This window comes from Choloepus didactylus, chromosome 1, assembly GCF_015220235.1.
Source record: "Choloepus didactylus isolate mChoDid1 chromosome 1, mChoDid1.pri, whole genome shotgun sequence".
Lineage (NCBI taxonomy): Eukaryota > Metazoa > Chordata > Mammalia > Pilosa > Megalonychidae > Choloepus > Choloepus didactylus.
The window spans coordinates 242909019-242933973 of NC_051307.1; the positions used below are offsets into that span (position 1 = coordinate 242909019).

At 40.0% G+C, this 24955-nt stretch overlaps 1 protein-coding gene and 1 pseudogene across 5 annotated transcripts in view; both read right to left on the reverse strand.

Moving 5' to 3' along the window:
* LOC119527132 overlaps positions 1 to 21155 on the reverse strand; it is a 37601-nt pseudogene extending 16446 nt beyond the window's left edge.
* Positions 21156 to 24230: 3075 nt separating this feature from the next.
* The window catches only part of LOC119508756 (transmembrane and coiled-coil domains protein 1), a 330776-nt gene continuing 330051 nt past the window's right edge, over positions 24231 to 24955 (reverse strand). For all 5 annotated transcript variants that reach the window (XM_037802556.1, XM_037802550.1, XM_037802563.1 and 2 more), the window contains one exon: positions 24231 to 24707. In XM_037802556.1, coding sequence (XP_037658484.1) covers positions 24393 to 24707 — 315 coding nt within the window. In that variant the 3' untranslated portion in view covers positions 24231 to 24392. The remainder of the gene's footprint in view (positions 24708 to 24955) is intronic.

The following is a 24955-nucleotide window of genomic DNA, read 5'->3' on the forward strand; positions in this document are numbered from 1 at the left end:
TGACCCTTTTTACTATGTTATTAAATCCTATTTAGTTTTCCTTTTTCTTTGATAGGAATCTCTGTACTGAGTGCTTTCATGCTGAAACTCTTCCTATTACTGAAGTGACTGTACAAACTGATCAGAAAGCATTTCCACCTTTTATCCATAACTAGGGCTAGACATTCTACATTACTTTGCCTTTTCACTTCGTCTACTGCCAGGGCATGTGGTCAGGAACGTGTCACATCTGGAATTGATTTTCCACCTAATTTTAAGCTAGCCAAATGCCATAAGATTATGTTAATATATTATGCTTTTGTGATTGTCCTATTTTAGCCTACTGTTGTATGGTGTCTATAGGGTTTTCTCTCTCCTTACCAGGGAGGAGCTAGTGACTTTTAAAAAGTGGTGCTCCAAAGTGCAAGTCCCTTGGGATGTAATGGAAGGGCTGTCCTGGCAGTAAATAACTCCTAAGCTAAGGACTGGTTTTGGGTGGCAGGGAGGGGAGCACAGTGGAAGTGGCAACTGGCCTGCCTGTTGATGAAAGCAGACCCCTGTAATGTCTTTGGCATGTGTTCCATATGCCAACACCAAAACTCTTTTTTTTTAATGCAACTTCATTGAGATATAGTCACGTACCATACAATCATCCAAAGTATATAGTTGTTCATAGTATCATCACAGTTGTGCATTCATCACCAAATCAATTTTTGAACATTTTCATTACTCCAAAATATGAGAATAAAAATAAAAGTAAAAAAGAACACCCATCAAAGTTTGATTGTGGTAATGAAAACACAACTATATAATGATACTGGGAACAACTGATTGTATACTTTGAATGACTGTTATATAATTATATCTCAATAAAATTGCGTAAAAAAAAAGAACACCCAAAACATCCCATACCCCTCTTATCCCCCTATTATTTCCTTTTGTCCCCATTCTTCTACTCATCTGTCCATACACTGGATCAAGGGGGTGTGAGCCACAAGGTTTTCATAGTCACACAGTCACACTGTGTAAGCTATATAGTTATACGATCATCTTCAAGAATCAAGGCTAGTGGATTGCAGTTCAACAGTTTCAGGTATTTCTTTCTAGCTATTCCAATAAACTAAAAACTAAAAAGGGATATCTATATAATACATAAGAATAACCTCCAGAATGACCTCAACTCCATTTGAAATCTCTCAGCCACTGAAACTTTTTATTTTGTTTCATTTCTCTTCCCTCTTTTGGTCTAGAAGGCTTTCTCACTCTTATGATGCCAGGTCCAGGCTCATACCCAGAAGTCATGTCCTATGTTGCCAGGGAGATTTACAACCCTGGGAGTCATGTCCCACATAGAGGGGGAAGGCAGCAAGTCCACCTGCCAAGTTGGCTTAGAGAGAGAGGCCACATCTGAGCAACAAAAGAGGTCCTCTGGGGGTGACTCAGGCACAATTATAAGTAGGCTTAGCCTCTCCTTTGCAGTAACAAGCTTCATAAGGGCAAGCCCCAGCATTTAGGGCTTGGCATACTAAACTGGTAGTCCTCAATGCTTGTGAGAATATCAGGAATTCCCCAGGTGGGGAAGTTTAATATTTCCACATTTTTCCCCAGTCCCTCAAGCACCCCAAACTCTTGGCCCACTAAATGTATGGTCTTTCAGTCTTTAAGGACTATTGGAGAATCTTATCTAATATTAAGTGTGACTCATACATACCAGTAGAACAGATTTAAAAATAAAATAGTAGCAGCTACCATTTATTTAGTGCCTACTATGTGATATCATTTTAACAACCCTAAGGAAAGCAGTAGGTACTATGTTCATTATACAGATGAGGAAACCGAAGTTCAGAGAGGTAAAGTAATTTGCCCAAGGACACACAGATATTAGGTAGAGAAACAAGGATTTGAAAATCCAGGTTTGTTTGACTTTAAAACTCAAGTTTCTTTTTTTAAAGCAGGAAGTCTCTTTTTATTATCTTACAGTTGTCAAAGAGGTGGGTAATATCAATGGTAGAAAAAGGTAGAAACAAGAAAGGGTGAGAAGACAAGTTTAATATGGAGATCTCATGGGAAAGAAATCCAGCAGATATAGCTCCAAGAAGGGAGCCTGGTAACACCTATGATGAAAATGTCTTCTTTTCTAGATCTTTCTGTGGCCAATCTATCTTCTTTATTGCCTTCGACGCCTTGATGACCAGGAACATACTTCTGTTGAATATCCATTTCTTGGGAAGCTTGATCAATCTTCTCAAAATCTTTTCTGTTGACATTTCTTCCAGATGTTGTTTTCCATCCATTTCCTTTGTAGTTATCAACCCATTATGCCATGCCTCTGACGACAAACTTGCTAGCCATTCAATGATGAGTTTATCTATATTTTTCATTTGCTGTGAGTGCTCTCTGCAGTTCTTTGGTTTGATTTGAATGCCATCCAGAAATCCTCTCACTTAAATTTGGAGGACTGCTCAGTCCCTGGTAAACTCCCAAATCTTGCTTCTGCACCTTCTCTCCCACCATTTTTTGGAGTTATCACCTACATAAACAGTTAGCATGTGTTCTTGGTTCCTGCCAGAACCCTGTCCATGTCTGTTCTGGTTTGCTAATGCTGCTCGTTATGCAAAATACCAGAAATGGATTGGCTTTTATAAAGGGGGTTTATTTGATTACAAAGTTACAATCTTAAGGCAATAAAATGTCCAAGGTCAGGCATTAACAAAGGGTACCTTCACTGGAGAAAGGCCACTGGCATCCAGAAAACCTCTGTTAGCTGGGAAGGCACGTGGCTGGTGTCTGCTTGCTTCCAGGTTGTGTTTCAAAATGGTGTTCTCCAAAGTGTTACTCGTGGGGCGTTCTGTCCTCTCTTAGCTACAGCTCCTCTTCAAAATGTCAGTGTCAGCTTCCAACAGCCGTCTTCAAAATGTGTCTCTCAGTTACTCTGACATATGGGCTGTGTGGCTCTTTTTAAAGTACTCCAGTAACCCAATTAAGACCTACCCTGAATGGGTGGGGCAGCACCCCCAAAGATCTCTCACAGTTGATTGAGTCACATCTCCATGGAAACGTTAAATCAAAGAATTCCAATCTAATCAACACTATTACGTCTGCCTCTACAAGACTGCATCAAAGAACATGGAGTTTTGGGGGACATAATACATCCAAATCAGCACACAATGTCAGTCCTGGGAGTTCATGTTGGCCTTTTCCAACGGGCTCGCTTAGTGTCTTCCCTGGCCCCAGGAGTCTCCAGTTAAGGATATGCCTACAGTGTCCCAAAACCCAAGTTTGTAACCTCTACATTGTGCTGCCACTTTGAAACTACTTAAGAAGTCCAGATCAACATATTCTATTTATAGGTAAGGAAACTGAGCCAGATCTACAGATGATCCAAATCACATAGCCACAAAGGTAGCTCAATAGGACGGGACTGATATGATGATTTGGAGCTTGATGTCAAGGTGGAATCAATGGGGAGGAGAAGCAAGGTCATGAATACATTATGGACCTATAATCAAAAAGAGATAATAACAAGTGTTGGGGAGGATGTGGAGAAACTGAACTCTCATACACTGCTGATAAGAATGTAAAAGGGTACAACCACTTTGGAAGACACTTTGGCAGTTGTTTGAAAGAGTTACCATATGACCCAGCAATTCCACTCTTAAGTTTAAAGGAGAAGAGAAATGAAAATTCTCTCTATTGTTTTTTTGTTCTCTATATCATTTATTTCTGCTTTAATCCGTGTTATTTCTTTCTTCTGCTTTAGGATTAGTTTTCTGTTCATTTTCTAGCTTCTTCAGTTGTTCCATTAGTTCTTTGATTTCAGCTCTTTCTTCCTTTTTAATGTATGCATTTAGAGCTAAATTTCCCCCTCAATACTGCCATCGCTACATCCCATAAGTTTTGATATGTTGTGCTCTTGTTTTTATTCGTCTTTAGATATTTAGCAATTTCTCTTGCAATTTCTTCCTTAACCCACTGATTGTTTAGGAGTGTGTTGTTAAACCTCCAGATATTTGTGAATGTTCTAGATCTTTGATGGTTATTGACTTCTAGTTATATTCCACTGTGATCAGAGAATGTGCTTTGAATAATTTCCATCTTTTAAAATCTACTGAGGCTTGTTTTATGCCCCAGTTTATGATCTATCCTGGAGAAAGTTCCATAAACAATAGAGAAGAATGTGTATCCTGGTGATTTGGGATGTAATGCTCTACATAAGTTTGTTAAGTCAAATTCATTTATCACATTGTTTAGGTTTTCAATTTCCTTACTGGTCCTCTGGTTGATCTATCTATAGGAAAGAGTGATGTATTGAAGTCTCCCACAATTTTTGTGGGAACATCTATTGCTTCCTTCAGTTTTGCCAATGTTTGTCTCAAGTACATTGGGGCACCTTGACTGGGTGCACAGACATTTATGATTGTTATTTCTTCTGGTTGAATTGTCCCTTTTATTAGTACACAGTGTCCTTCTTGGTCTCTTATGACATCCTTGCATTTAAAGTCTGTTTTATCTGAGATTAATATTGCTACTCCTGCTTTCTTTTGGCTGTAGCTTGCATGGAATATTTTTTCCTATCCTTCCACTTTCAATTCCTTTGTGTCTCTAGGTCTAAGATTAGTATCTTGTAAGCAACATTGATGGTTCATATTTTTAAATCTATTCTGCCAATCCAAATCCTTTAATTGGGGAGTTTAATCCATTCACATTCAATGTTATTACTGTGGAGGCAGTTCTTGAATTAGCCATCACATCCTTTGGTTTTTATTTGTCAGAAGTATTTTTTCCTCTCTCTATTTCCTTTAATGTACCTTTACTAAAACTCATTAGTTCTGTGCCCTTCTCCAGACCTCTCTCTCCTTTCTTTTTTACTCAACCAGTAGGGCTCCCTTTAGTATTTCTTGTAGGGCAGGTCTCTTGTTAGCAAATTCTCTCAGCATGTTTGTCTGAAAATTTTAAGCTCTCCCTCAGATGTGAAGGAGAACTTTGCTGGATAAAGAATTCTTGGTTGGCAATTTTTCTCTTTCAGAATTTTAAATATGTCATACCACTTCCTTCTCACCTCCATGGTGGCTGCTGAGTAGTCACTACTTAGTCTTTTGTGTGTGTGTGTGTGTGTGTGTGTGTGTGTGTGTGTGTAATTTATTTTGAAATAATTTCAAAGTTATAGGAACAGGTGCAAAAACAATAACCCCATACACAGAACTCCAGCATACCCTGAACCCCCTCCCCCGACAGCCCAATCCACCAACTTTAACATGCTGTCACATCGCTATTTCTTTCCCTCCCTCCCTCCCTATTTATTCATCCATCATCTATTGCTCTGTCTTCTGAACACATGAGAGCAAGCTGCACACATCCTTGAACAAACACTATAATTCACATATACAATTCCCATGAACAAGAACATTCTTTTATACAATTCCATTAAGCACAGCTAAGAAGTACAAGAGATTCAACAATGATACAAAGCTTACATTCTATATTTCCTTTTCCTTATGTCTCAACTGTGTCCCTTTGAGCCTCCTGTCCTCCATCCTCAAATCCCATTCAGGTTCATCCTTGGCATTCAATTGTCATCTATTTAGACTGTCTTTTTTTTTTTTTTCCCAGTTGTGGAAACATATATACAGCCTAAATCTTCCCATTCCACCCCCTCCCTAACCTTCCGTTAGTGGGATTAATCACCTTTAGAATGTTGTAATGCTCTTTCCCACCATCCATTACTAGAAATTTCCCTTCACCTCAAACAGCAACCCTACACTCATTTCTTAACTCCCCTTTGCCCCTTCCCCCATTTCTCTTAACCCATACTCTACTTTTCATCTCTATGGTCATATTCTCTGATAATTTCTTTGTGTTTACTGTGGGGCTTAAAATTAACCTCTTAAATCCATAACAATCTTGTTTTTCTTTGATACCACCTTCACTTCAGTAGGACATATAAACTATGTTCCTATACTCCTCCATTCCCCCACCTTTATATAGTTGTCTAAAATTACATGTTTTATGTTGAGTTCAAAACCACTGATTCATCATTAGAGTTTGTGTATTTTATATCATGTAGGAAGTAAATAGTGGAGTTACAATTAAAAGATTATTGACTTCTATTTGTATTCCTATGTGGTTGGAGACTGTGCTTTGAGTATATTCAATCTTTTTTTTTTTTAATTTGTTGAGGCTTGTTTTATGTCCCAGCTTATGGTTCCTTCTGGAGAAGATCTGTGATCACTAGAGAAAAATGAGTGACCTGGTGATTTGGGATGTAAGGTTCTATATATGTCTGTTAAAATTCTCTATATCTCTTTCTCCTTTCTTTGTTTCTCTGTTGGTAGGGCTCCCTTTAGTATCTGAAGTAGGGCAGGTCTTTTATTGGCAAAATCTCTCAGCACTTCTTTGTCTGTGAAAACTTAAAGCTCTCCCTCAAATTTGAAGGAGAGTTTTGCTGGATAAAGTATTCTTGGCTGGAAATTTTTCTCTCTCAGAATTTTAAATATGTCATGCCACTGCCTTCTCACCTCCATGGTGGCCGCTGAGTAGTCACAACTTAGTCTTACGTTGTTTCCTTTGTATGTGGTGAATTGCTTTTCTCTTGCTGCTTTCAGAACTTGCTTCTTCTCTTCAGTATTTGAGAGTCTGATCAGAATATGTCTTGGAGTGGGTTTATTTGGATTTATTCTATTTGGAGTTTGCTGGGCATTTATGCTTTGTGTATTTATATTGTGTAGAAGGTTTGGGAAGTTTTCCCCAACAATTTCTTTGAATACTCTTTCTAGACCTTTACCTTTCTCTTCCCCTTCTGGGACACCAATGAATCTTAATTTTGGACGTTTTATTTTATCTATTGTATCCCTGAGATCCATTTCAATTTTTTCAATTTTTTTCTCCATTCTTTATTTTGTTCTTTCATTTTCTGTTCTGTGGACTTCTAGGACACTGAAACGTTGTTCAACTTCCTCTAATCTTGTATTGTGAATATCCAGAGTCTTTTTAATTTGGCCAACAGTTTCTTTTATTTCCATAAGACCTTCTATTTTTTTTATTTACTCTTGCAATGTCTTCTTTATGCTCTTCTAGGGTCTTCTTTATGTCGCTTATATCCTGGGCCATGGTCTTCTTGATGTCCTTTAAATCCTCTGCTATGTGTTCGTTCCTCGATTGTAGTTCTTTGATTAATTGAGCCAAGTACTGTGTCTCTTCTGATATTTTGATTTGGGAGTTTGGAATTGGATTCTCCATATCGTCTGGTTTTATCATATGCATTAAGATTTTCTGTTGTTTTTGGCTTCTTGGCATTTGCTTTACTTGATAGGGTTCTTTCAAGTTGTAAAAAAAAAAAAGACACCAATCTAATTTTTCAGAAACACAGTTTGGTGGCATACACTTTCTCTAACTAACCAGCAGATAGCGTCTGTGAGTCACCTATATCCCTCAAGTCAGTTCTCAACCTTGTCCCTGCGGTGTGGGGGAAATGATTCTTGTGAGGTTCAGTTGGAGAACTCAGTTTGGGTGTGTTGCTGGAGCTGTCCACCCTGAATGTGGGGCGTGTCCGGGTGGCCAGGGAGGAAGGGCAGCTTTAATATTCAAATCCCCCAGGTTCCTGGAGATTCAAGGCCACTGCAAGAGTCTAAGCCTTCATTTCAGTTCAACCCCAGACCCTCTTTATCGCTATCCCACAAACCACTGGACTTGGCATAGCGTCCCTGGGTTCTCCGAGCAGGCCCCCTCTCCCAGCCGCGATCCTCCAAGACCTCTGCTGAGGGAATGCTGTGCTACGTCACCAGTGCACACCATCCCTCAAGGGAAGCCCCGGGCTGCCAGGCTGTGCAGGGTCATTCTCAGCCTGATGCAAAGATGGCCGAACGGGGCATCTCAACCCCCACCTCCTTGCACAGTTCCTCCTTCCCAGCTCCGGGACAACTGGCAGGGCTCTGGGCTGTGGGCATGACCCCGGGAAGGAGTTTATCCAGCCCTCCAGGGAGCCAGCTGCTAGCCATGGAGTCTGTTTCTGCTTCCGGCTCTCCTCTCTGTTCCCCTGGTCCTGAGGGTATCTGTAGCGGGCTATCCTCCAGGCCAGACACCGAGAGGCCGGCCCAGACCCCTCTTGCTGTCACAACTGCAGCCACTCCTGGGTACCTCCCTTTTTTTTTTTAAAAAAAAAAAAAAAGAACCAATCAGTCTCCAATGCCAACCCTTGGCTTCCCCTCACCGCCGCGTGGCTGTGGGTCTTCCAGCCAGCTTACTCACTTGTTTCAGAATGCAGACTCCTGATTTCACCAAGTATACAGCCCCTGTGGTACTAGGAGACCTTGTCCAGCTGGCGTATCGCTGTAACCGGTATTCTGGGTCACTTTCTGGTTTTTATCTAGTGTTTTTCATGGAGGTGTTTTTTTTTGCCCTTTCTCACCTAGCCGCCATCTTAGTTTCCCCACTACTTAGTCTTATGTTGTTCGCTTGTATGTGGAGAATTGCTTCTCTCTTGTTGCTTTCAGAACTTTCTCCTTCAAGCATTTGACAATCTGATTAGAATACATCTTGGAGTGAGTTTATTTGGATTTACTCTCTTTGGAGTTTGTTGGGCGTCTATGATTTGCATATTTATGTCATTTAGAAGGGTTGGGAAGTTTTCGCCAACAATGTCTTCGAATACTCTTCCTAGTCCTTTACCCTTCTCTTCCCCTTCTGGAACACCAATGATTTCTTCTATTTGTGCGCTTCATGTTGTGCATTATTTCCCTGCGATCATTTTCAAATTTTTTGAGTTTTTTCACCATTCGTTCTTCCGTGCTTTCACTTTCCAACACACTACCTTTGAGTTCACTTATTTCTTCCTCTGCTTCTTAAATCTGGTGTTATGTGTCTTAAGAATCTTTTTAATTTGATCAAGTTTCTTTTATTTCCATAAGATCTGCTATTTTTAAAATTTACTCTTCAAATTCTTCTTTATGCTCTTCTAGGGTCTTCTCAATGTCCTTTATATCCTGAGCTGTGATATTGGTATTTGTGATTACTTCTTTGATTAATTGCTCCAAGTTCTGTGTCTCCTCTGATATTTTAATTTAATTTAATTTAATTTTTAAAATTCAGTTTTATTGTGCTATATTCACATACCACACATCTCCTCTGGTTTTTTAATTTGGGCATTTGGGAAATCCGTATCTTCTTGTTTCTTCATATGCTTTATAATTTTCTATTGTTTTGGCCTCTTGGCATTCGCTGATCCTGATAGAGTTCTTTTAGAATATACAGGCTTATTTAAACAATTATCTATAATTTGACAGAGCTACAGCTTGGTGGAGTGCACCTTCCCTGACCTACCAGCAGATGGTGCTCCCAACCCACCTTTTACCCTCAAGCCAGTTCTCTCCAACTTCATCTATGCAGCAAGTGGGGACCCAAACCATGTGGAAGTCCCATCAGTGCACCAATTTTCCATGTGCAGTGGGGACCACCAGCCCTGTGGGTGGGGTGTGTGTGCCCTGTGTAGTTTGGCAGAGAAGAACGGCTCTAAGACCCAGTATTCCCAGCTGTTCCTGGGACTGCGGCTGGAATACCCTGGGGCTGCAGAATGTGTCTAACCCTTCAGCTCAGATTCCCCACACAGTCCCTCTCTTCTGTGGGCCCACAACTCCCTGGGATTGGTGTAGGGCTCCTGGCACTTCCATGCAGCATCCCTGCCTCTACGCTGTGCACACTGCAGGCTTCTTGGAGGAGGAGTGTGCACCATCACAAGCCAGCTGAATCCTGAATTCCCTCAAGTAAGCTCTCAGCTGCGGCACTGTGAAGGTGTGTCTCCCAGCCAGCTGCAAAGATGGCTGCACAGGGCATGGAAACTACCCACTTCCCACCATCGACTGCCGGCTGCAGCAGCCCATCCCTAGTTTGGGGGTTCTCATCTGTGGGTGTGCGAAGGGCTATCACCCACGCCAGACGCTGAGGCGGGTACCCGGGGTGTGGAAGGCACTCACCCCTGCTCTCGACTGCGGCTCCCGGGTGGCTCTGCAGGTTGGACACCAAACTGCCTCCAAAGACGGTCTCTTGGTTTCTCCCCACAGTGCTTGACTGCGATTCTGGCTGCCATTTTCCCAGCGACTTTCCGGACTGAACACTCAAATGTCTCCAAATATGGTCCCTCAGTTTCTCCCCACTGTGCTCAACTGCGACTCTGGCTGCCATTTCTCTGGTGGCTCTCCGGACCGAACACTCACACAACTCCAAACACCGTCTCTCAGTTTCTCCAAGTACACAGTCACCATGAATATATAAGTTCCTGCCCAGCTGGTGGAATCCTGGAACCGCTATTAAGGAGAACTTTGCTCTGTCTCTCCTAATCTGCCATCTTGAATCCCCCTCCAAAGTATTTTTTTTTTTTAATTCAGTTTTATTGAAATATATTCACATACCAAACTATGTAATACTTCACTTGTGAATAGCCAAGATGATAAATCAATAACATCTCAGGCTACCCTGAGATTTTTACCTGTTTCTAAAGGGTGAAATTATAATACTATATTACATTTTTGTAATATTTTGTAATGTTATATTTCACATTAAGGATATAACTGTAACTGTGGAGCTGTAACCTATTAATATTCTTTGAAATTTGCTTTCTAACTACTTGTTAAATTGCACTTGGAAAGTTATCATTCTATGTATATATGTTATATTCTACAATAAAAAATACTATGTATGAGTTAAGAGTCCTTGCAAGAGTCCTCAGCACTTACTCCCAACCAACACTCTTGAACCTTATTATAAGTGTTTGTTTACCATATGTCAAAGGTCCTAGAAGCTATTTTCAGACCTGATTTGGTTCACTCATTATTATATCTAAAAACTCTCCATCTACACTCCTACTTTACATCTTCTTCTGCACTTACAGATTCTTTTTTATTATGCAATTTGTACCAGCTGATATATCTGCTCAGTCCAAGTTTTATAATCAGACTTGGATTCAAATTCTGCCTCTTCCATTCATTAGAGCGGGTAACTCTTGTTCATCTGTAAAGCGGAGATCTTACTAATTCCAAAGGGCAATTGTGAAGATTACATGAGGAGACAGATGTCAAATGCCTGGGACAGAAGAGGTGCTCGGTGAGACATTTGGTTTTATTTTTCTCTTTTGTGATCCTCCTCGTTCTCCCCAACAATCCCTAGCTACGTAGTTCAAAAGGACTGCTTGTAAATGGCACTGTGGTCTCAAGTGTCCAGTTGCTCCACTGTTTACTGCTTCTCACTTCTAATTTTTTGTCTAAGCTTCCATTTCTTTGTGTATCCTCACATTCCTAGGTCATTCTTAAACATCTCCTCTTGGTCATATAATGTGACTTTTACCTTGTGATACCTTTCCCCTCTGTACTTAGAATTCCTGGTTGTTAAAGCCAGATGAGCTGTGGCAATCATCTAGGTCAGTGGTTCTCCATCTTCTCCATACCTTCCTTCCATACTTTCCTTCCCCCACAATCTGCCAGGCAGGTTCAAAGAAGGTAGGCAGCACACTAGAGGTTGCTGCCTAGAAAAAACAGGATTTGAGTCAATGTATCAACTGTAATTCCACTCCTGTTCCCTCCAACCTTCTGATTTACAGAGAAGAGAACGGCAAACATTATAACCCAACCCGTTTATAGTAATATAAAGAAAAAAGTGAAAAAGTGGTTTAACTTTACATGTGAATAAAACATTTCAATTGCCTGGACTTTGTCTAATCATATTTTCTAAATTACATATAATAATCATATTTCACATCTATGTTATAAAAATAATATATTTGTATAACATATTACTTGTAACATACATAAATTCCCATGTCTAGAAAAGTCCTTACCATCCTTACTGGGATGGGCAATATGCTACCACAGGAAATAAACAAAAGAAGGAAAAAATCTTGGAGTTGAATGTTGCAGTTAAATAGTTCTCGTTGATATATTCGCTCTCCTACACTAAGAATAACACTTTTACCTTTTTTCAACTTGGTTACTATATGTTCTGGAACTTCCACTGTTTTCTAGTGTATTTATGTTGTTTTCCCAATGAAATCATACACATGGGCTTACTGTGCACATACTCTCTCCTTCTCAACTCTGGGTACCTAACGCCTCTCTCTGCCTTATCTTCTCATCAGGAGGGCCAGCCCAAGCATTCATACAGGCTCCTACCACTTCCCTGACTCATGTTCACTAGAAAATTCAACTAGTTCCATTCTCTGGCCTGTCCAAACTTTCATGTAAATTGATGAAACTGCTTTAGCTACTTTCCTTCATGGTATGTTGTTTTTTGTACGTGCGTGAAGGAAGGTGTCTTAAGTAAATTTCATCTGGTCTTTGCAAATCTCCATGAAGACTTGAATAGAAACTGCTAATCCTCATTATGTCCTTGAAGACAATAAAGTCCTTCAGAGATTGAGCAATTTACTCGTCTCATGGAAAATTAAAAGCAAGATCTCCTCAATCTGAGTCTACCCTAGTGAGAAAAGGTATCTATTGTTTCCAGAGATAATACTTTATTAGCATGTACATAAGTAGCAAAGTAGCATTTGAGTAAGTAGAACGAGCCCAACTCTAGGGAGGTGAAACAGACAAACAGGTTAGGAGACTTGCCAAGGTGATACAAAACTGCACAACTCCGGAGTGCCCCCCAAAGCAAGATTCATAATGGATCCAGTTCAAACAGCCCCATTAATTCATCAACTAATAGCTACCAGCAACTATTTCCCTGTTCAAGTCATAAGAATTACCTGGAGAATGATGACTTTCTGAAAGAACAGAAAAGTTGCAGCTATTATTGTATAGCTGTAATCCTATTACATTCACACAAAATAGTTGTATTTGGGTTACCATAGTAAACACCTCCAATCTGCAGGAAGCATCAGGGAGGAAACAGAGAAAGCCATAAACCTTGAGGCTTTTGCAAAATCCAATAAACAAAGAGGATGGCAAAATGCCCCTGCTGAATTGGAATGCAGATCTTCTGGGTTGTCCTTAATATATTGAAATGAACTTTACTGGTCTGTCATCACTAAAACACTTTCCCCTTATTTGTTCACCCAGGCCACGGAACTCTGTTCCCTGCTCTTTTCAAAACCCTACAACCCACCATGTGACAGCACAAACCTGGTCATGCTTGGCAATTTCCTGTCAACTTTTTGTGTGTGTGCCACCAGCCTCAGTGAGGCTTAAGTACTTACTTGTGAAATTTTGGTCTGTAAACAGGCTAACACAGAGTCCAGTAAAAATGATGCGGTGTTCTGTGAGTAGAGGAGTGCACTGTGGGGGAGGAATTTAGGGTTCAATCTAATCTACTTAATCATAAAAATATCAAAACATTAACACCAATAATAACAAGAACGATGACAAGTACCTTCCCCTTCCCTATGCCTTTTTATATGTAGCATCTGCTACTGAGGAACTCAGATTTATGACTACGTTAATCCTAACCTACTTCCTTCCTGCAAGGTACTTCAATTTTATAACTGAGAAATGGGAGTCCAGGGAAGAGGCAGTCACTTTCCCCTGGTCAGTTAGTGAGGTGTCTCAATCACTTCATTGATGCCTACTGTTTTTGGTTTTATTGTTTGTTTTTTTTAAACTTTTTTTCTCCTCTACTATTAATCAAATGCAAAACCTGAACAACAAAAGGAAGAGAACACCCACACTCTAGCTCCCGACTTCCAGTTATCCCTATTATTGACACTATAATCGCTTTTGCTTACTTTACTTGCTAGTGTTTATTCCTTTCACACGTATTTTTTCATACGTAATATTTTTTAAACTAAGAACTTCCTCTTTAAGGGATTTTAACCCCTTCGTATGATACTAATTAGAGTTTTCTGAACATGAAAAGAGGAGTCCTTGATCCTACAAGCATGTTGTAGGCTGGCACATGCTCTTCATGAAATTCCACCTGAAACACAAAATACCCTGAGATTAATAATCTCATTTGGAGGCTTGTTACTTAAAGGTCCTTTCAAAATGGTTATAGACAAAAGGGAGTCTGGATACCTAAATATGATTTGAGCTTAACAGACTCTTATCTAAAGATTTTTTTTTTTTTTTAAATCAAGTTATATCTTATTTGGTAGGCAAAATTCCTCCCCCACTAGAAGGAAAACCTGATCTATCTACAAAGTATTAAACACATCCAGATTTTATTGTAGATGAACAATCCTTAAATGAATACTGACCTTGGAAAAGTGTTCAGTCACTGGTTAGTCAACACAGTAGTCACTTCCTATATCATAAATAAGCCAGGGGCTCTTTTGGGTCAAATTACTGATGAATGAGAAATTGGGTGAGTGCACAGGTGGAGACCTCTTCATCAGATGTATCACTCTTTGGCTGTGGCTCAAAAGTTTGGAACCATCTCTAAGAGCCAACGGTGCTTCCCTATTTGGGCAATAGGTCACTAGGACAGGATATATCGTTGAAGAAACTTGTAGAGCAGGTAGCGAGAAAAATAGGAAAAACTAGGTCCCAGACCTGATGCCAAAAGAGCAACTATGGCAGCAGATCACTGTACCATTTCCCAAATGTGTACTGGAGACCTGGGGTAGCTTCTGCCAGTGTTTGACCAGAATGAAAGATGTAGCTGGGATAGAGAACATGATATGTGGTGGGAGCTTGAATGGATTCCTTGCTGAATTGGGGAAAGTATATTTTCCTCCTTATCCTTTGTTACCTCACCTGTGTTGAAGCCTGAAAAAAGCTTAGGGAACATGAACTAGCCTTCAGTTGAAAAGGAAAAAGCACAGAGTCAGTCCTCAAAACTTGCAGGGTAGGCCAGTGCATTATCTTAGACAAGAAACAGCAAACCTTAAAGCATATGGGGAACAAATAAAGCCTGAAAGGGCTTTCTGGGATATTCAGAGGCTTGGTAACACAGGTTCTAACATCCCGGCACATCCCAGACCCTTGGATTCCCCCATGGATAAAGTATCCTCTTCCCATATGGTGAAAAAGTAAAGCGGGGAGGTAGCATTTATTGAGTTCCTACTCTAAACCAATCACCAAATTGGGAGGTTTCAATACATCATCTCAATCTCAATAACCCTATACAATAGATTCCATTATTTTGTTTTTATAGAGGAAGAACTGAGACTTAGATGAGTGAGGTAATCCAAGGTGTCACAGCTAACTGGTGTCAGAACTGACAAATTCAGGCTTATACAATTTCAATATCATTTCTTCCTTCCCTCTCTCCTTCCCACCATCACCTCTTTAAAAACTAAATTGGGAAGTGCTTACCTGCAAATCTCTATTATGGAAGGTTTTATCCTTCATAAGGGCATCTCCTACATGGGCTTTCTATTATAGATGATGGGCTAACTTGATCCAATATTCTGTCTTTACGTCACACTTATTGCCCAAACCTAGACTATATATCCTCAAGAGACTCTTCAGAATTCAGGCTTTCTGATAAGGGGCTAAAATAGCTACACCCAAACATCTGTTTTATGTCCAGTGATAGACAGTGAAATAAAGTAAGATTATATTTAAACAACCATTTGTTTAGTTAGAACTCCAACAGCCTATCCCTAATTGGGTTAGCCTAGTTACTGGCTGTTCTGCATGTGATGACTGCTAATGGTGATTTGTCTCCTTCTGTATTTGGCTCTTATGACTCAGTGCAATTTAAAATATCCCCGAGCTTAGTACAAACATTCTCAGAAGCCAATTTCCAAAGGACAACAATCTCCTTAAAATAGAAGCTTTTGAAATGATTAGTGTTCATCAATCTTAGGAGGGCTTTTAGCCTGCCCTATACTATAAGGCACTGCTTTCTGCAGGCAGGAGCTGAGCAGAATTCCCTACCAGATCCCCTAAGGGAAAAATAACAAAAGGAATCTGTAAAGCAATTGATGAATGTTTTCCTAGTTCTCTCCTATTTTCAATGTATTTTGCCAGAAGAGAAGTTTTTCCAGTGGTAGCTCATTTATATATTTTATCAGCTATGGGAAAAGAACCGGTCTTCAGTTTTTTAGCAGCAAATTAAATATATGTTAAATCATTTTACTGTGTGACCTGGCAAAGTCACTTTATCTCTCTGGGTCTTAGTGCACACATCTGTAAATGAGATTAAACAAGGTATCTAAGGCCCTCTTGTACTTCTGAAATACTAAGTGAACCCAGTTGCCACTAACCTGCAGTAACCCTCAATGGGATGAAAGGACTAGCTGAACAAGAAGAATCTGATGTCACCACAGATCCCCATCACTGTACAAAATTTTCTAAAATTTGTCTCCTACCTCCCCAAAATACATGATCTCACTCGTATCTGAGAGCTAAGGCAAAGCTCAATGCAAAGCTCAAACACTAGACACTTCGTTACTCATCAGAGGTGAGGTGGAGTTCAGATCCAAGTTCTGCTACAATGGCTTTCTGGACCAGCAAAAACCCAAGAGCCCTGAGCACATGGGTGCTGAAGAAATACTATGCACACAAACGGCACAATTATATGGGTGAAGAGAGTGAGACAGTACTCGAATAGGCTTTGGAGTGCTTCCTAGAAACATCCTGACCTGGTGCTACTCACTGGGGTACAGAGCAATAGGAAGCACATAGAGTAAGTGACATTATTCAGAAGGGACTGCGAAAAGTGGAAATAATGATTAAGGGGCAGGGGTGATTCTCCTTAAGTAGGTTTCAACTATTACCTACACTGTTATACTAGCTTGAGAAAACTTTCCAGAGCTTGTGTAAGTAACTGAATTTTATAAATGTTAAAAAATATCCACTCAGTTTTTAGTGGAACACATACTTTGACCTGGGAAGGGCCCAATACCCATTGCTAGGTCAGTCAGTGCTTAGGGCTGACTAGTCTTTCAACTGTAAAAACTTCAGGGTTGAGCCTGAAAAAAGCTGCCGTGTTAGGAAAAGAACAATGGCTTTGGAGTCAAAACTGGGTTTCAATCCCACCCAGTTTTAGCACATACGGAGTGACCAACCTTTGGCAAATTTAAACCCCATTGGGCCTCAATTTCCTTATGTAAAAAGGAAATTGCAGAGCTATTGTGAGAATTAGAGACAACATATGTGAAGCACCTAGCATTATGCATGTGGTAGGAGTTTTAGTAAATGCTTTTGTTAGTAGTGTCATCACCATCATTGTCATCATCATTACCATCAATAACAAGCAATTACACTGTGCATGGCCTCCCTCTTGTCAACTCAAGAGATTGGTTAAAATAATCTGAAGTATAGAAAAATAAGCAAAAATGCATTCTAGAGCAGCCATGCACATATTAACTGGATCTTTGGTCACAGAAGAGTCCCTAGAGTCCACCACTAACCTACTTCCTTCCTAGAAAAAAATGCCAAGCCTACAGCGTAGCAGAAATTAGCAAAGAAGGGCTGCTAACTGACAACATAATGGAGGAATATGGAAAAGATTTTTATAAAAGAGAAAAATAACTATAAAAAGCAGACAAAAGAACTTAAAAAAAAAAAAAAAGCAGCAAGCTGTCTGGGAGCATTTATTGTAGAGGCCCATAACCTTATATCCTCACTAATCTGAGGGTACCACCCTAAGCCAAGAGAGTACAGTTCCTAATGAGGACCCAAGCTATTTCCAATCAAGTGAGGTTCAGGTACTCTATTAAAGGAAGGCAATAAATTCTCCAAAAATGCTTAAAACATGAAAGTATTGGCACTTAGGAGAGTAGGCTTCAATTTGTGGAAAAAAATTTCACTTTTGTGAAACAGTTTTGAAGACCAACAAAGTTAGATAAATACCCTATTTACTACGTAAAGACATATGCAATGGAAGAGAAATCTTTCAAGTTCAACTGCTCTATACAAGGAATTACTGTGCAACAAAAGAGTTGTGACTTTTCCACTTCATTTCTTGGGGGGAAAAAAAGGCTTTCTTTTCTTTAAGGAAAGATCATTTCTAAAGCTAGTATGGAATGACAAAACAGGTGAGATTATATATTATATTAGGACCCACCCCTCACCTTTCTTTCTCGTCTTTTCTATTCTCTCTTCATTCCATAAAAGTAGTCATTTACCTCCTACAAGAACCCAAAGTTCAATGAAGGAAATGCCCTTCTCATTACCTTGTAAGTGGCTTGGACATGATTCTTCTATGAGGTGATAATGAGGAGCTAGAGTTCTATCCACTTACTTATTTTAAATGGATACATACAAAGATGGGCCTTGGGAGATTTGTTTTTTTTCCTCTCAGATTTTTTCACTTTGGCCTACATCTGACTTGAAGACATAATAATCTCTATATGAATTTTAAACTCTGAGGAATTTAAAAACTGCAAAGTTTTGATATATAATCAAAATAAAGGGGTCAAAGCAGGCAGTTGTTTTTTGAGCAACTGACTGTGGAAAGCCTAGGTTTCCATGCTCAGAGGGGCAGTAATAGCAGCAATGGCAGCTGCTGCCTAACATCCATTGAGCACTCATGCGGCAGGCACCTAGCTATGTGCTTTATATAAATTTCATTTAATTGTTGAGATAACCTTAGGAAGGACTGTTATTCCTGTGTTGGAAATGAGGAAACAGAGACTTAGAGAAGTTAAGAAATTTGCCTGGTTTTCAAGGATAGTAGTAGAAAATTTGAACCTGGGGGCTAGATTTAGTAGAATATAAAGGACCAGGTGTTTTTTTTTTTGTTTTTTGTTTTTTTGAGTTCATTAAATTTGTTTTTGAGTCCATTAATTTGTCTTTGCAATATGTTAAAGAATGTATTAAAAATAATGATTAAAAGAGTAATTATTTTCCTTTACATTTTTATTTTCTTTCCCACACACCCTTCTCTTTTCTCTCCTTGAAATTTTAAGTTAGAATTGAAGAAGGTGGGAAGAGTGAAGAAAGGAGACAGAACTGAATTGTTTTTTAGCATTTTCACCATCTGAAAAGAGGTAACTTGCTGCCGTAACTCCTCTCAGAGCTGATACAAGTGAACATTTATTTCTCATAAAAAGCCCTGTGATCATCTCATAAAAAACATACTTTAAAGACCTTGAGAGTCTGTTCAACCCCTGATACTACAGAACTGAGGCTTCCCTCTTGCTAGTAGTTGGGAAAGTACCAGAACCAGGTCCTCCAAAGTCTAGCTGGACCTGTGGCTCTCATATGACTGATCCTTACTCTTCATTAGTGAGGAAGACTGCCTCTAGCTGACAAAGTTTGGATCTGAATGAGTACTCCATGCGGAATATTCTCCGTGCATGAAAAGGAAACAAGTTTGGAAAGAACAGAAATTTGGAGAAGAGTGGTCTAACATGAATACGGAGTATAATATCAAACATAAGAATCAGACCAGCATCTACTGTTAGCAACACATCATGATTCAAGAAATTTAGGCCTCTCAGAATTCTCTAACTATACTCAAGAGACATTTCATGTTTAAGTCCACTCCCATTTAAACATTAGCCAATTCATAATAAAACACAATATTTATCTAAATTTATTTCCAGTCTAATCTTTCTTCATGAAGTGCCCAGTTAAAGTGTGTTTAGAACCAATTATCTACAGGGATCATTACATTTTAGCAAGGCCTTGATTTCTATAGAGTTCAGAGGGGTAGAGATCTTTTGACTTCAATGTACTACAGCTATAGGCTGCAATGGTTTTGTGGTTCTGTGATTACAAATAAATAGGTGGAATGGCTTAGAAGCTTGGACTTCATAAACCGTAATGGAAGATTGGACAGTAATGCTTCATTCCCTGACTAAAATGTTTGATCTTGGGAATAATTTAATTTTGCTGAGCCTCTACTTTCTCTCTATGAAATGGGAAATCATGCAGATATCACATGATGTCTCTAAAGTGCTCTGGGCACTCCAGAGAAAGACACACTATAAAGAATTTTTAAAACCACTACACCATATTCAAAGGGAGAGAACCCCGAACATAATTTAGGATTTTATTTCCATATGACTTACCTATATCGCTCCTCCTGTAAGGTCTGCATAATTAAGGAATAGTCCCTCTGATAATGTTCCTTGAGGGTCTCAAAGGATTCCTCTAGTCTGGCCTGGGTTTCCCGGATTTCCTGGATTTCATGTAGTAGTGCATCAAATCCTGAGCTCTGCATGTCCAGGGTGTTTTTTTGGAGCTGGATGCTCCTACAGCAATGCCCCCAGTCGTGCTGTTGGCTCCCACTGAGCCTGATGTGGCACTAGAACAATCTTCCTCACTACCATATTTTGGACTTGACTGAAAGTTTGAAATCACCCCCAAAGTCTTCCCCCCATCCCCCACTTGCCCTTCCTCTAAAGAGTCCTTCAGATTAGAGATGTTGTCTGCACTGCCAAATTTATTCCGAATCAATGAGGCGATCTCTCATGTTAAATGTCTTACGAAGTATGTTATTACCTGTAATATTTGTTTATTAGCAAAGCCCTGTAAGAATGGACAGGGATCACTATGCCCACTTTCAGGTCATCAGATGCTGATTTGGGGGAAACTGCCTCTTTGCCCCTTGAAAGAACTAAAAATGGAGGTTTATCTACTTTTAGGAATTGTGGCAAAGTGTCAGCCTGAAATTATGTCTATAAAATCTAGACAGATGGTGACAACTCCTAGTTATGGTTTCAAGATACTGGCTAAAAATAGACACATACACACATGCATGCAGCCCATACACAGAGTATCAAATTCACAGACTAGTGGAAAGTTTTCAGACTGACAACCTTGTCAGAGGAAACTGAATACGCAAAAATGAAGAGCAAACAAACCCGAGTCTGACCACCATGTTAATAGCTGAGGTCTTTATTTCAATTTGTATATACAGTAGAAGTGCTGCTGAGAATCTGCAGCTACCAGACAAAACATAAATGTAATTCTCTCTCAACAATTAGCAGCTTAAGATCTATCAACTACAGTGTTAACGTTCACACGTTCACAAGTGTCATTTCTGTACTTTTCAATTCGTGCAAGTGAGTTTTTATTCTTACATACTTTGATAAACACACAGTCTAGTAGTCAATGCCTACTGAGGGTATCACCTATCATACACAGCACACAGACAGAAATGTTAACTCTTAGAGCCACATTCAAAATCCTGTTTCATTTTGGGGCGGGGGTGGGGGGACCATAAATTGCCCGTGCCAGGTTTTCTTTATAATCACGTTTGGTTTTGCTTTGGATGCATATTTTCGAAAGCTGAAAGGCAGCTCCTTATTGGAACTCAGAATTTAGCATTTCATCTGACTGTACCTCAAAGAACATGATATCAGAAACAACCAAATACAGTGAAGGGCACGTGAAAATATGCTCATTGGTACATCGCTAGCAAGGAAGGCTTGATTTCAGTGTTATTCTTGGCATCAGATTCTTACCCAAATGGGTAGAGGGGGTACAACGTAGAGAGAAGATCCCAGTCAGGGAAGTATATAATTTAACTTACTTTTGCTTCTCAAGGAGCCAGTAGTAGTAGAAAGCCTTCTTTGCTAGAATGCACTGAGTATATACCAAGGAATTGAAATTGGGGCAGGCAGAAGTGCCTTTCAGTTATTCAAATGTAAAATATAAGTCACTCTACAACCTGAACAGAGTCACCCAGCCAACACAGCCAGCCTCACTTACCCAGGCCAGGCACCACACTTACAAGAAATCCAGGAATGCCTCCTTTCAAAGGGAATGCACACAGTCTTTCATAAGAGAAGAAGCATTAAAGCTAGGGTAAGTTTCCTACCACAGAACAATTTTTAAACCATAAGAGCAAGGTTATAGACAAGTTTTGAACAGACAAGAGAATCTGAGAACAGCCGCAATGCAAAGAAACTCAAAGGCAACAGGGATGGGCAGCAGGATTAGAATGGGGGGGGGCGGGCATGAAAACAGAAGTGCAATTACAAACAGCATTAAAAGCAGACAACTGTTGGGGCCCAGTGAAAGATTAAGAGAATTAAAGAGCTAGAGAGCCGTTGTGGTGCCTGACTTGACCAAAGGTCCTTCCTCAGTTGGAGAGGGGAGAATGAAGAGTCAGCGTTGGCCTGTTTGGTTGAGAGCTCAGGGGACCTTCCAAAGGTCAGAACTTCCATTTGATAGGGTCCCAAGGTAAATGGGAATACTTTAAATCCATCTTTCACAGTGACTTCCACTGTCTACCAAATTTAGTAGCCCTCCCCAGCTTAGGGGACTCAGAGATTCTTAGAAAAACTGGAAGATGAGCCTAGAACATCTTTTCATTAACTGTGGGGCTCTCTTCTCTACTCTTGAGTGATTAAGCTAAAGCAGAAAGGTAGGAAAAACTCTGTTAGTTCGACAAGGTCATAGTGTCCTTGGCACTCCCTGCCTAAGGTCACTACAATGTTTATAGGCAAAGTTAACATTGTAAGTATATAGACTAGGGAACAATTTGTTTTTGGCCTGAGAACATGAATATGAGTTGGTTGCAATACATTTTTAAAAGAAAATTGCTCTGTGGTCCCTGCTCTGGGTGCTAATTTTGAGAGGGAAACAGAGCTAATAGGTATACTACAAACATCTGGGGATGGGGTAAAGATTAGGTTACCTGAGTTAAAATATCAAAGTGGTTATGGAAACAACATGCTGACTCTGAGAAGGCCAGCTTGTCAAAGCGAAAGGAGGCTGGAGCTGTCTTGTAAACTATCCTCTCCAGCCAGTCAATGCTAATCTAATTCCAAAAGAATTTCCTGGTTTGGGGGAAATATGCAAAGCATGCTTTGCTACTCTTTTCAGGACATATATGCCCCTTGCTCATTACTTGGTTGCACAAAACTGAGGCCAGGCGGGAACAGCAGGTGTTACCCAATACTATGAATAATGCAAAAAGATTAACTAAGTTCTTCAGGTAAGCCTTTAGAAGTCCAGTTTCCACTGGGATGGTGAAACTGGTTCTAGGATGGGCAAAAAGGCTCAGTCAATTTTTCTAAACTGTCTATAAAACTGTTTAACCTGTGCATACTTACGTTAATAAGTCAGTCTAGCTTAATAAGAAGCCACAAAAGTTCACATCCAAAACTTGGGTCCTTCTAATCAGGCATGTTTCCTTTTCTGCTGTTTAGGGAGAATCAATTTCCATTGATTCTCTTAAGCAGACAGAATAAAGCTTTAAAATTAAGGATGCTGGGGCCAAAGAGCAGACAGAAGACTCCAAATCACTTTGGTTTCAGTAATTAGGGGGTGTTAAAAAATAAATTAATACAAGGAATTTTTTCTGACTCTCATAATATAGTCTCAATTTTTCCTAAAGACAACCCCAGTTCCAGGTTACTGAGTGAACGTTTTCTTGGGGCAAAAAAAAATTCCTATTCTACCATGCTGGTTTGTGGAAACAGCCTTCCCTTCTCCCCCTTGCATTCCTTTCCTCTCCAACCTAGTCAAGCCCATAAAGTTGGTGATGTCAGGTACGGGGGACACCATAAAGAAGCAGGAGCAGCCAGAGGAAAGAGTTTAAGCTGCATCTCAAAACAAGGGTGGCAGAGGGCAACATTTACAGCAAGTCTTACTTTACTCAAACTGTTTCAAGACAAGAGGGAGCACACACTTAAATATCCACACATTTCTTCATTTAAAAACATCACTTCTTTATTTCAAAAGAAAAATAAAAGACCCTCCCAACCCTGTCCAAAAAAACCCAATAATAATATAATAACAATAATAAAAATCCTATTATAAACCATAAGGAAGCACTGAGTTTGAGTATTACATTCTTCAAGTATGCTGTTTGGATTTTTTGTTTTTAAATTGGTGACTCTATACACATATAAAAAACAACCTTAAAAGTGCGGCCAAAGAATTTTGCTTAAAATTAAGTATTTAGAGGGCTACTTCAAAATACTGTAGTAGGGCTGTGCAGTGACCCTGTGGGGCATGATGCTCTCACTTTTGTATCCTAGCAGAGTTGTTAAGGGACCAGGTTCAAAAGTGATCATACTTCCAGGGTTAGCGTGAGTGGCCAACATGGGTGAGAAAGTCAGGGAGATCCATGTGTTCTTCCACGGACAAGAAAAATCCACCCTGAATCCAAAAATTCAGACATGGAATGTGACAGGATTTCACAGTAAAGTTAGTCTGGGAGCAGAAAGGTGGTGAGCCCAGACAAGGCAGAGGACTAGGATGAACTGGTTTGCCCTAGTCAGGTTTTCTCATCTTTTTAGTGGGTTTAGTGCAGTCATTCAAGCCACAATTTAGAATGCCCTTCAGTGTGCTCCAGATTGTTGGTTCTATTAAAGGACTGTTACAAGAGTTGCATCCCAAGGAAAATCATGCTACATAAAAATGATCCAAGATTTTTGCCCAAAAACTTCTTGGATAAAATCTAAAAATACTATTGCAATTGCGTCTCTTGAAGAAAAAAAAACATTATTCTAAATGTAAACAGATTCACTCAACTCTTTCGTTGTTGTAGAAAACTTCAGAGTAGGTAAGTTGCTGTCTAATTCTTCGCTGCATGCACTCGCCAGAGGGTAGGGTTGCAGCTGCCTTCTTGTGCCAGCATCATCTGGGGGATGAAAAGAAACGTTCCACATAGCTAAAGAGGGCATCCCAGTGCTTCCAGAGAAAGGCAATGAAAACCACGAGGAATAAAGTGCTGAACGTCCTGTTGCGAGTCTTCATGAGGGGAACCACGCAGTTGGCCACCGTGGAGACAAAGACCAAAAGGACCGCCATGACGGCCAGAAGGATGTTGATGAGTTTGCCCAGAAGGTTCCGGGCAGTGGCATTCTCTAGCCCTTCCAGCTGCACCACCTGCTGCTGCTGCTGCTGTAGTTCCATCTTAGAGATGCGGGTCTGGCATGCCTCCAGGGCCTCCTGAGGCAAGAAGGAATAATTAAGTCTTCTGCTCATATGTATTCTGAGTGGCTGACAGGCCTCTTGGGCATGCTGGATGCATCCTGAGCGAGGCCAATGATTTCAAGTATGCTAGAGCTCAAACATGGAAAGGCAAATGCATAGTCACTATTCAAGTGGACTATTATTTACCTAACTGCTCTTCATTGCATTCCTATAGGATGGCTCACAGGAAGCAGTGGCCATACTTAGATATGGTCTTAAGCATT